The sequence below is a fragment of the Stigmatopora argus genome, chromosome 21 (genome assembly GCF_051989625.1).
Source record: "Stigmatopora argus isolate UIUO_Sarg chromosome 21, RoL_Sarg_1.0, whole genome shotgun sequence".
NCBI classification, from domain to species: domain Eukaryota; kingdom Metazoa; phylum Chordata; class Actinopteri; order Syngnathiformes; family Syngnathidae; genus Stigmatopora; species Stigmatopora argus.
The window spans coordinates 6,655,223-6,667,779 of record NC_135407.1 but is presented as its reverse complement, the minus strand read 5'-3'; the positions used below and the strand labels follow the sequence as shown (position 1 = coordinate 6,667,779).

Below are 12,557 nucleotides of genomic sequence, written 5' to 3'. Positions count from 1 at the left end.
CGGCTATTTCGCTCTGTGTAAATTACAGCGCTGGACTTTCTTTAATCATTAACGAATGATTTATTGTCAGAGATATAGATCAGTGTACACTTTATTACTTTTTTTTCTACTGTATGTTGCCAGGTTGTTATATTAAGTACAACAAAAACATGGATGAAAGAGTCTCTTCTAGCATTGAAAAAAACACTCCACACATCAACATTGCATGCAAACCAATTTGTTACAGTAATTTAGTCAATCTTATCCAAGGTATTTTGATTTATTTCCACTTTACTGGTGAAATCCGGATTATATCACTAACTCATTCGCAACCTGATGACTCACTGTATCATAAAGCTTTGTTCAGATAAGAATAGAACGCACAGTTGTATCCTGTAACCTCTAAGTTGGAGATTTTATACATTTAAATGTAAGATGAGAGCTGTCACTAGTACTTTGACCTCCCAATTGGCAAAAGACTACCGTTCATAAATTGCCTCTTAGTATGTACACTTAATGGTCTGCCTATATATAAGAAATAGAAAAAAATAAGGGAAATGTCACTAGCCAATTACAGACTAGATAGACAAGAAAGATTTCACGTGGAATGTTTACCTTTTTTTTTCTTAAACAGGGACTCACTGCATTTAAGCCTAAATTTCAGCACTACGCTGCTTCCGTCACATGTTTTTGGCATGTCAACGCTTTTCTAAAGATAACGTGGCCTCTGCCACGCCCCTTCGGCCCCCAATTCCGCAACCGCCTCTCTCCAGCAGTCTGCATTTAGCTCTGCAACATCTCTGCTACCGTTACACAGCTAAAATTAACCTTAACCGCCACTCTCATGTGAATGCAAACGGTAGAAAGTGGAGATGTGGCGAGACAAAGACGATTACCTCTCATCATTTCGCCAATGTTTTCATCCAATCCAAGCAAACCCACATCCATTACAATCCAAAACCCTCGAAGAATTGACCTATTCCTGTATTTTAATGAGATCGTCACTTCTTAAACCCGAAGGAAACAATTAATCGAGATTGAAAGCGACTCCCTGGCAAGCAATCTCAGTCTTTTGATCGTGAAAGACTTTTTTTTACCAGATAAAACGATGACCACTACTCAAGTGATTTGAAGGTCAAGACCTCGGAAGGATTACAGAGCGATAGAGGGTTGGATGAGCAGACAACTGAGCCAGAGGGCGGGGTGACTGGTCTATTGACCTCTAAAGTGGACAGACCACATTAAACGAATTGTAAGTCTGTTTAATTCAGTAGAACCATAAAAACTGGGACAGTAGTCCAACATTTTACTCCTGCTGGCAGAGCTGTCAAAACCTAGATGGGGCGCTTAAGTGGTACTACTCTACTCGTAGGTAGAGTCCCATCTAGGAAGAGGTTGTTCAGTATGTCACACTGAAAACCCGCAAGCACGATGTTGCTTTTTCTAAAGCCGAGATGTGCAATGCGTAATCCCCCGCCAGGCCATGTGCGCTGTAGTGGTGTAAGAAAGGGATTTAGCCAACAACGCCAATCCCTGCGCTCAATCAGTTGCATCACAGAAACGGTCATTAATGTCTCCTATTCGCCGAGGCTTTGACATTGAAGTTCAGATTTGTTTGTTTTCGAAAAAACAGCTTGCAGGTGCAAAATATTTTCATCCATGTTGCTTTATTACGTTAATGCTAGCCATGGTGAATATACCGATTAAAAAAAAGCTCAGGTCACTTTTAGAAATTCAAAACAAGTCTGTCAGAACCTAAAGCAATATTTTTCTGATCTGAAATGATATTTACAAGTGACCCGTTTGTTGAACTTTGAACATTTTATATTTTCAGCCAATCCGAAGCTATGATTCGCACATTCAGATTTAGCGTGGCTATCACTGGCAGGCATGGTGTTGACACTGGCTACCGATGGGCTAGGAAGAACAGCAGGGAGAGGGAAAGACTCGTAGGAGAGAGGAAAGCACAGATAGAGATTAATTTAATGCCTTTGGAAAGAGGGCAGGAAACGGCAACTAAATACTCTCCTGAGATTTCGTGCAAAAAGATTCAGCTGCTTTACCGTAATAAGATATTTCAATCGCCCGTCGTGTGCTGCTGGATATTTCCGTGAGACAGATAAAATGAACCTTGTTGACTTTGCGCGACTGGGCTACTCACAATTTCCTTCTCGGGGTGAGAAAATAAAAATGCTTGAAGGGAAAAAATGAATTCTCATTGCAGTCGTTGGCCATTGTTGTGATTGTTTCTTTTTTGGGAAGCATCGCGTGTTAAAAAACAATCAAGTTATGACTTCATCGTGATAATAATAGTTAATTGTCACTAAGTAGTTACGGCGAATTTTCATAGCATTAGTCTGTCGCATTTTTTTTCTATCAAAACAACAACAAAGAAACTACATCACACCCTTTTTGATGACAAATTATATGGTGTAAAAGCAAGAAAACCATTATATTTTTCCACGCAACATTTTTGAAGTACAATTCCACTGAATCCAAAGTCTGTACACCACATTTTTAACCCATTAGCTCCTTCTTAGGCAGTCATCACTTAATAAACCTTCTCATAATACGACCATATCAGGAATGAACAGTCAAGAAAATTAAAAATTAAAAAATAAATGCTGCACTGAGGTTACCGCCACGTTACATAACGTTGACAGCTATATGTACGGATGTTATCATCACTATCATCCCTACGAAAGCTGCATCCACAATGATGTTTATAGCATATTACGCTAAGTGCATTGGGAGTCTTAAAATGGCAGCGCTTCCTCACAGCGGGAGGTCAGTCATCCCACGGAGAGAAAAAAAATGCAAGATGTTCCGTATACGGCATTGGATTGCTCATTCGTCAAACCATATGTGCGGGAAATGTCCATGTTGGAAAATATAGGTCACATGGTACTCACCGATGCAAGCGTGTACGCGGACAGTCAGCTGGGTTCGTAAGACAACGCTGTGTTTTTTCCCTCTGGACCTTTGGGGGACAAAGGCATACGTGTAAGAAATTAAACTTATTTTGTTTCACGATATGGGAAATGTGATGCTATTTTGAGCATAAAAGTCAAATCCTCGCTTTTACCCCAAACTGAGATCTTTCCAAATGGTGCTAATCTAAATCTGTGACTCCGATTATGTCCACGCTGTTGGCATCCCCACCCGACCAGGAAAAACGTGATAAAACCAGAGTAGAAAACCCCTTTTAATCACACGAGGCTATGTAAGAGAAACACACACCCAAACACACCCCAGATGTTTTCTTAGATTTGTTTTGTTTGTTTGTTTACAACTGTGCAGCCCATTTCAACTTCACCTGATGGGTTGTTGAAAGAAAAACTAAAATGTTATCATCGCTGATAATCAGCAATGACAACATCTTAGTTTTTGGTGAAAGAAAAATAAATAAATCAACATATACAACTTTTAGCATTCACTGTAGAATATTAATAAAGCAGCATTCAAAATTGAATATTGTACTTATTTTTTTATGGAACCTAAAGTTTTTCTTTATTGTTCTTCAATTTACATGTGATTGGACCTTTTTTACAAGTTACCAATATAAGAATGAGTTATTCCAATATAAAGATTATTCTATTATTTTATAGGCCAAAATGACTAAACAGTTTGCAAGATTGTGATCGGGAAAATTTCAAAAGGGATTACGAACTTGACTGGACTCATCCTCCAACCAATAAGCTGTTTTCAGATCTAGCCCAACCCTAGGGCATGACACATTGTTTTCTGAATAGTGTTTTGTCCAACCAAAAAAAGAAAACAAGAGTTTGCACTCAACACACGACTCCAATCTAACCTGTTGCTCCTGATCGCGGCCACTTAAAATACTGTAGGCCACGCCTCGATACACCTGTCTATCCTTTCAAAGCGGAGTTAACACATAAGACATGTGAGATAATCACACAGACACGTCTTTTGTGGTTGGCCTTTGCTTAGTGAGCCGCCATTGGTTTCTTAATAGATTCGCATACCACAAACCTGTGCAAACAGTGCGTCTGTATGCTGCCACCTTGCTCTACTTTAATCTTCTATTGAGGATTATTGTGAAGTCGACGTGCTGCCTAAAATATCTCCAATTACACATTGTCATTGTTTCTGTGGATAATTTTGCTATAAATCGCCATCTCTCAATGTGGAACTCTTTCTAGAAATTTCAAAAAAAGTAGAAATCAAACTTAAGATACTAACTATGAGTTTTCCCCTTTAAAGTAGGCCAGAAACGAACGTGCATTCTTGCACTTGCAGGACGAATCGTGACAACTCAACAATATTAATAAATAGATTTTTTTTCAGCAGTATTGGATTGGAGGAACTTTTTTTATATAGGTTGATTTATTTATGTGCCAAATGTTGTGATGATGTGAAAAAGCCGTCTCACCCCGTGTCGTCCTGCTGGAAGCCTTCGAGCTCGTCCCTTTGTTCTGCCAAGGAAGACTCCAGATCCAGATAAGTGCCATTATGGGAAAGCTGCAGGGCACAGTCATCAAGCTGCAGGAAAAAAATGTTCTTATTAAATAGCTCATATCTTAAAACGAGACAAAATGCTGAAGTAAAAATAGAAAGGATTTTGGATTCTGCCAATACAGCTCATGCCAGTTTGGAAAGTTCCACGTTAATACGCCCAGCATCGGAGAGAACATCTTCAAATTGTACCGCAAAAGATGGTCTTTATTACATTGTTGCATGTGTTTCGCACATTTGTTTTAAAGACTCGTCACAGAGGATTTTGTCTGGGGTTTGATCAGTTAAAACAGTGGGAGGGACCTTTATTGTGTGGTTCGCTTTTAAGGCATTGTGAAAATTAATCACTTGGCTTGTACAAATGAAGGGGAACATAAAACATATGGGGACATCTTAAAATACATGCCGTATTTTCATGTCAAGTAATACTAAAGGTTAAATGGAATGTATGTATAGGAATTGGTGTCCTACGCCAATCAATTTGGAGGGGACAAATTCTATGATTTGATCCAAGGTAACACTGCAGTGCGTCAGAGTTGCTCCATTACATTGTGGAACTTGAAACCGGTGTACAAGAATATATTTTTACATGACTGTCATTATTCTTTATGACAAGGGTGTCAGACTCGGGTTGGTTCGAGGGCCGCTTTAACGTGAAACTTGATTTCACGTGGGCCGGATCATTTTAGATATAATATTTAGATTTTTTTTAATAAATGGATTAAAAGAACTGGATTAAGAGCCCTGAATATTCAGCTTTTTACAGATCGAAACCAATGTTTATTTTAGCTTTTTTTAAATATATTTTTAGATTTTACAAAAGGATTTTTGAACTAAAAACACAGAAAAAATTGATTAAAAAATTACAATTGTTGATTTAAAAGGGGGGAAATCAGGAAATTTAATATACATCTATACTCTTGATTTTAATTTGATCTTAAAACAGAAAGTCGGCACCCACGATTTACTTTCCCGGGCCACACAAAATGATGCGGCAGGCCAGATTTGGCCCCTGGGCCGCCACTTTGACACGTGGTTTATGAGATCCAACACAAGTTGATCAAGGTGCCATTTGCATTCGTACACGTGATGACTACATTTATTCATGTAGCAGGAGAAAAATAAGAGAATTTATATAGAGATATTTTTTTTCAAATTCCTACACTAAAGTCATTTGATATATACCATATTTTCGGGACTATATGTCAAACCTTTCTTCTAGGCCAGCGACTAATACTCAAATTGGACTTTTTTTTCCCTCTCTGACCACAGACAGCCTGTTATGTCATTTTTAGGCTATAGTTATCTTTAAAAAAACAACAACAAAAAATGCGATTTATATGCCAACCTTTACATAATTTTGCCCCTCTTCATTGTGCGTTCTGTTGTGTCAGGTGCAACTTGTAGTCTGGAAAATAGGTTAGTAATTTTAAGAGGCAGCAACGGAATCCGATTCCAAAGTGTTGAATTAACATTCAGCACCTGTGTGCCATCAGTATGTCTTTGACCCCGAATGGTCGCCAAGCATGACAACATACCGGGACCGGCAGGCAGGCAGGCAACGGTCACAAGACCCGCTGCGGTCACTCTCTTGTCTCTCTCTTTCCCTCCCTCGCACTCTGAAACAGAGACGGCCAGTCGCTCGGACTGACTCCCAAGTATAAATATAACCCAGCTAAATTTACTCCAAGCCGCGTCCACTCAGGACAGGAGCTAAAGGGTAGGTGTGTCCTCAGACCTTGGGGGAAAAAGATTTTAAAAAAATGAAGGCCATCAAGGCCAGTTCCAGTTTTTAAGAGTCAAATTCACAATTGATGGATTATTCCAAAAGAGAAGGCTGCGATTTTGGGTCTTTAGGTTCTTGTCCCTCTCTATTTTAATCTGAGCCAAATCCTAATCCAACAACAGCAGAAATGCAAAACATGGGACTGTAAATAATCAGACACAACCCTGATTAAAAAAATGCAGTGAGAGAAGCAGATTAAAATGCATTTGTAGCCACGTTTACGTGTTTGACGCCCAACTATTTAAAAGGGAAGCCAATTTCCTTTACAAATGATGTAGCGGAGTGGCTATTTCTAAAAGTGTCTTCGGAATGTGAGAACATAAAGAAAAGTTAGACTTTGTCCAGAAAATAGAAACATGTCTGTTCTCCTGCTTAATTTAATTGCTATCAAACAACAAGTTGAATACCTTCACACGTTTTGCATTTGAATGGACATTGCGCTCTGATTGTGCTATTGTTCTCGCCATGTGCCTTGTGGGATGGTTTGTTTGACCAAGTCAGAGGCGAAGCGGGGGGCTGTTGAGGACAGGGGGGGCGGTCTGTTAATCATGTCCTGCCCCACTGCCCCAATTTGAAGTTGAAATAAGACAAAAGTGTTTCTTGTACCCAATCTGTCCACATCACTCAGCCCGTTTATGACTGCTTTCATTCCGCAAATACCTCGCAGCCACTTTTATCCTGACAATAGAGAGGCGGAGCTTCCTTTATCTGTACGAACGCTCCTTTCCAACACGGCACACTCTCACCTCGCTCCTTTCTATAAACTCCTGCACATTCTCACTCATATTACTGTTTAGATGAGGGAAGCTAATAACTAAATAGCATCCAAAGGGTCTCACGTTCTTCATATTGGCTGGCGGGACAAGTGGATTCGGGTCCAATAGCAACTGTAAGGTCCTAGGCCATGCCCAGAAATAACTTGGAAGTTATTATTATTGTTAATCAAACTCTCCCCGAAGTGGAGAAGTCCGTAATTATTTCCCTGTTAGAAAAACACCATTTTTGCTTATGTTAGCCGCACTGCTTTATGGGAGTCGGAGGATGACTTTTTAGAATAATGAAGTCAAAGTAGTCTCTTCTGGGCTTTGTTGTCTTCAGCAGGGAAGAGTAGAAAATGCAGGCGGTTAGTAGTTTGGAAACAAAATCAACTCCATTTCAATGACTTAGTGGTTCACGGTCTATTTGGATAACTGAGGTTTTCTCCACGGTTGAATTTCAGCTCTTTGTTTAGATGACGATAGTGTTTTAAAAGTATTTACACTCATTACACTCCTTACCAATTATATATAATACTGAAACGACATCAAATTGAAATCCACAAAGGACTTGTTGGATATAAATCTACACACTCCGGGTCCTATGAAAACAATTTTTAGGGCCACAATTGCAAAAGGTAAGTATTTCTCACAACACGCTTTTATTTGGAACTAAAAAGTGGAAAAAAACAATGCCAAAATCCTGTTCGGATTCCATTGTTGATGTGTAAACGTACCCTTATCACAGGCCAACCCGTCTTCGTGTGTGTCCATGCGCGTTTGAGGGTATGAGGGTGTTCAAGGAGGTGGAATAGGGAGACGGTGGAAGAGGTTAGGAAAACCATGTCACCCAAAGTGAGAAGAACAAAGTGTTGCAGGCATCCGGGCCTTGACCACAGGAATTCTGGGACAAGTGACCTATACTTTATGCGCAACCCAGCTGACCATGCACAGTCACAACATAATAATACACTAGGAGGCTGTTTTGCTCTAACAAAAAGACGCTATCAAATATCCAAGAGAACCAACGTTCATCAGGAGTTTAACCACAGGCAACGTTGACATTTTGCAAAAGCATAATCCCAATTAAGTCTTTTCGCTTTGCGGAAAGTGCAACTTTTCAGCTTCATCCCTATAATCGAAAGCAAGTATCCAGTTGCCATCGCGCACAAATTGCAAACACCAACACAAGCCGTTGCCATCTGTCCACGTTAAGGTTGTAATCATAAGCTTTTCTGCACTGTGGGCCATTTTTCATTTGTTTTGTGGCTTTTAAATACGGAGAAGCTCATAATCGACTGGTCTGGAAAACCACTTTGCTGTTCAACGTCGGTTTGCTGTCAGAGTTGTGCGCGAGCTCTTTGCAGTGCACCATTTTTTCCTTTTAATTATACACCTTCACCTCTTTATCTGGCAATAAAAACAATGTCACATATCTGGTCGTAGATGAATGTGGAAAGAATGCGACACTGTTTGGGATTTTTTCCCCTTTGGGTTGCTTTTGGAGTCTGAACTTGGCATCTTTTCCCTTTCACATGGTCATCATAAACTGACAGTGACCGCTAGACACCTGTGTGTCAGGTTATTTGTTCAGCTAGTCAACGTGTTGACTGTCTTGTCTCGATAACACAGGCTTGCATTTTGACCTCGTAATGACAATCTGAATACTATAAGTCACATTTTGACATGTTAAAGTAACAGTAGTCAAATGGAAAACAACAGGCTTAACAGGAAACTGCTAACAAAACAGATTTTAAGATCACTAGAGCTTATAATAATGACATATAATGTCAGTGGTCAGTGATAAAAAATAGAAAAACATAGTCGCTATTGAGTATTCATTGCAGACATAGCCAGAAAAAAAATGCTCATTATAGTCTATAAAATAAGGTAATATTTAACAAATTGCTAATTTTCTTTTAGAAAGACAGGGCTCATTGTTTTACTTTTGGACCTTCTTCAATAAGCATATTTACAATCATAATCTCATTTTTCCAAAAAACGACCACTATAGCTTGACATGACAAAGTCCAACAATCCAATATTATATGTGCATATGAAGTGTAAATATTTACCCTGAAACTAGCCACTTTCAGCCCGTATTGAAAGACAAATGTCACCCAAAACAGTTTCATGATGGGATAATGAGAACAGCAAATACATTGAACTTGTACTACTACTTTGACCATATAAAAAATAATACAAAATATGTGACATGTATATATTCTACATAAGTTCTTGGTTCTTTTAGTCAAAAGGTATGGTCTCACCTTGTGGGGAGCCTTGAGGAGCCGATGGATGCCGGCGAGCTGGTTGATGAGGGGGATGTCCTCCCTGAAGGTGTACAGCGGCGGTCTGGTGGGCTCCGGGAAGTTGGTGCTGTTGAACGGATCGGTGTCGTCTAAAAACTGAACCCTGCACACCAACGTGGCCATGGCGCATGATCATGCAAGTGGCGGCCGGTTTTCCCAACCCAGGCTCAGGCTGCGCGCAAGAGAGACGCTCAATGTTGCTGGTAACTAAAACAAACAAACGCGCGTCGTCAAGAGGGCAGACGCGCTCCTCGAGGCTGGCTGGTGGTCGTGGTGGGGGGCTTGTGGAGGTCGGAAGCGCTCGATCGCCACCGTTTGCTCCTCAACTTGGCCACCTTGGAGCTTTGTTTTCTTTTCGCTTCCTTTTCAGATGCCCTGTTTTATTCTGGGATGGATGGGCAGGTGGCCAGTCGAGGGAGAGCAAAGAGGCGGTCTCCCGGTTGCTGCCTGTCGGTCGAGAGAGAGAGAGAGAGAGAATGTGAGAGTTTGTGTATGAGAAAGAGAGAGAGAGAGAGCGTCTCTCTGACACTGACAGCCCCTCCACTTGGTGGGAGGATCACCAACTCCGAAACACTCACACAAACACGCCACCGTTTGTGGTCCAACTCTCCCCCCTTTCAATAAACGGTGAAGTTACAAGTGTTGTCTTCCTTATATTTAACACATTCCCTGCCATAACCAATGTTGGACATCAAATCAATTTCATTTGGGTGCTGGTGATTTGAGTGGGCATTTTTCACTGCCATTGACGCTGACTGACGTCCAATTAAATTTGACTGGGGGGCTACAATTTGGCTGCCTGTGTCTTTTAAGTCATTCGTAAGCATCGAGAGTTGAAGACATTGGAATCATTTCAACTAGGAAGGCTGGTTTTGTGTTTCAATGTCATTGACTGTGCTGGGTGTCCAATCCAGTTGGACTGTTATGCCTTGAAATTGCAAACATTGCAGTCATATTAACTGAGGCATCAATCTTTTGTTTCTTATTTTGAAGGGAGTGGGTATGATTGACAGGCTTTTGTTCAAATAAATGTCAAAAGGGTCGAAGAAATTCATCATTTGTATACTTACATCTGTCTTTTGTGAAAAAGATGGTTAATCAATGGCACCCTCTTGTGGTTAACATTGTTAAATGCGAGTCGTGGAGTTAATCATCCATCAGCTCATTCGTTTTCTCCCATTTAGCGTGTTGAGGGTCACTGGCGAGCTGAACCATTAACCAACTAATTTTGCAATACGTTACGCATTTGGAATTGCGAATGCAGATGGATGAATAGAAAACAGAAAGTTATTGTCACTCGCTGTCTTGTTTTGAAGTTCTTCTTCAATCTAACCCACCCAATTGTAAAATAAATGAATCAAAAGGGTTATATCGTTGTCATTTTTTGAATAAAAGCAAAGCACATTAGGTGGTTAGTTTTGTTTATCTGTATGAAATACAGCATGAAATCTAATCTAAACAATTATTCCAGTGTTAAAGATAATCAGGCCGGTGTTATTTAAGGTTGATTGCAAGGGCAAAACATGGGCCTAAATGTCAGTGGGTTCATTTGTAAGATCCCCGAAAGTTGCCACATCAGCCTTCATAAAAGCTTTGGTTGCACTTTGCATTTTCATTCACTTTTCATATTCTCATAGCTCACAATTTGATGAGCAATGTGCAACACGATCATTTGGTGACGTGTCGGAAATATTGGCCAGACGCCGACAAGTTGGAGAACTGAGTCAGGCGCTAAACGTCACGCCACCGCGTAACTGCTACGGCTCATATTTTTCCCCAGAAGGCGAAAAATTGACAAGTGGACTTTTGTCCTTCCATTCAGAGGAGCGGCACTGAAAAAAAAGCTTTGAAATAGTAGAGGATTTTATAGGCAGTGTGAGAAGGGCTTGTAGCGTAAGTAAGCGGGTCAATGAATCTCATTTGTTCCCAGGGGGTTAGGCCACTGCCCTCAATTGCAGACACTAAAGCCTTTTTAAAGCATTTTGGATAAAAGCCCTATAAAAGCACCGGCCATTTACAATTGCTTCTTGCGTGGGCAAATGTAAACACCATCTGTGCACGGATGGAAAAAAAATCGAACTCAAACGCATTGTGATTGCTTTCATTTCCACTTGAAATGCTTGGATATTACCGTGGCTAGAGTGGTGTCAGTCATGGCTGTCCCAAACGTTCAGGTCAAGGGCTCCAGTGGGTGCCGCTTTCTCACTCCAACTGACGAATGGGATCCATTTTCACCAGTCTGGTATCTTAAAAGGTGATTGCAGTCAGGTGCTGCTTGTTTCAGAAGAAACCTTAATTGGTTAAATTACGTCAGAACTAAATTGGTGGAATAGTTTGGTCTAGTTTGGAAGAAAGCTCAAGATTTTGGACTTTCTGCTCATTGCAATATTCATAACCCTTCTGCATTAGCGAAAATTGACAGTGGAAATGTCACTGAGGTCACTGAATGACATTCATTCATCCATTCATTCATTCATTCATTATTCCATTCATTAATTCCATTCATTTATTCATTACCCTGATCCATTCATTCATTCATTCATCATTCATTCATTCGTCCGTTCGTTCATTCGTTCATTCGTTCGTTCGTTCATTCGTTCATTCGTTCATTCGTTCATTCGTTCATTCGTTCATTCGTTCATTCGTTCATTCGTTCATTCATTCATTCATTCATCTTCCATACCGCCCATCCTCCAAAGGGTTGCGGTGGGTGCTGGAGCCTAACCTTGCTATCTTTGGGTGAAAGGCAAACTACACCCTAGACTGGTCACCAGTCAGTCATAGGGCACACAGATAGACAAACGACCATCCGTATTCCCAATCATACCGCCACCAGTGGGAATCGAGCCCGCGCTTGCCCCCACCGAAGTCAGGCGATTGAACCTCGACACGTTGAGGCGACTCTTACTGAATGACGAATCTTCAAAATGAAGATGTCATCCTCCCAACGGAAAACAAAACCCGATTAGATAAGCAATCAGAGATTAAAGATATGACAGTAGATATGATTACAAAGTGGGGAAGTAAACAGATCACAGTTTACCGGACTGCAACAGTAAAATGCGTGTACTTTCCGGGTTGTACTATACTTACTAAAATATAAAAAACTGGAGTACAAGCTGCATTTTTGGATGGCAGTTTTTTAATGAAAAATAAGGGTTTTCCAATGTTGAAAAAGTTGAAAATGTTGACTTTGTTTGAAAAAAACAAGCTGTGAGCTCTCAAATTCGTCGGCGTTTTCAATGT

At 40.4% G+C, this 12,557-nt stretch overlaps 1 protein-coding gene across 5 annotated transcripts in view; it reads right to left on the bottom strand.

Moving 5' to 3' along the window:
* The window catches only part of fhod3a (formin homology 2 domain containing 3a), a 30,633-nt gene extending 21,154 nt beyond the window's left edge, over positions 1-9,479 (bottom strand). For all 5 annotated transcript variants that reach the window (XM_077590448.1, XM_077590449.1, XM_077590450.1 and 2 more), the window contains exons 1-3: positions 9,270-9,479; positions 4,376-4,485; positions 2,892-2,959 (exon numbers count right to left, since the gene is read on the bottom strand). In XM_077590448.1, the coding sequence (XP_077446574.1) occupies positions 2,892-2,959; positions 4,376-4,485; positions 9,270-9,434 (343 nt within the window). In that variant the 5' untranslated portion in view covers positions 9,435-9,479. The remainder of the gene's footprint in view (positions 1-2,891; positions 2,960-4,375; positions 4,486-9,269) is intronic.
* Between the last annotated feature and the right edge of the window lie 3,078 nt (positions 9,480-12,557).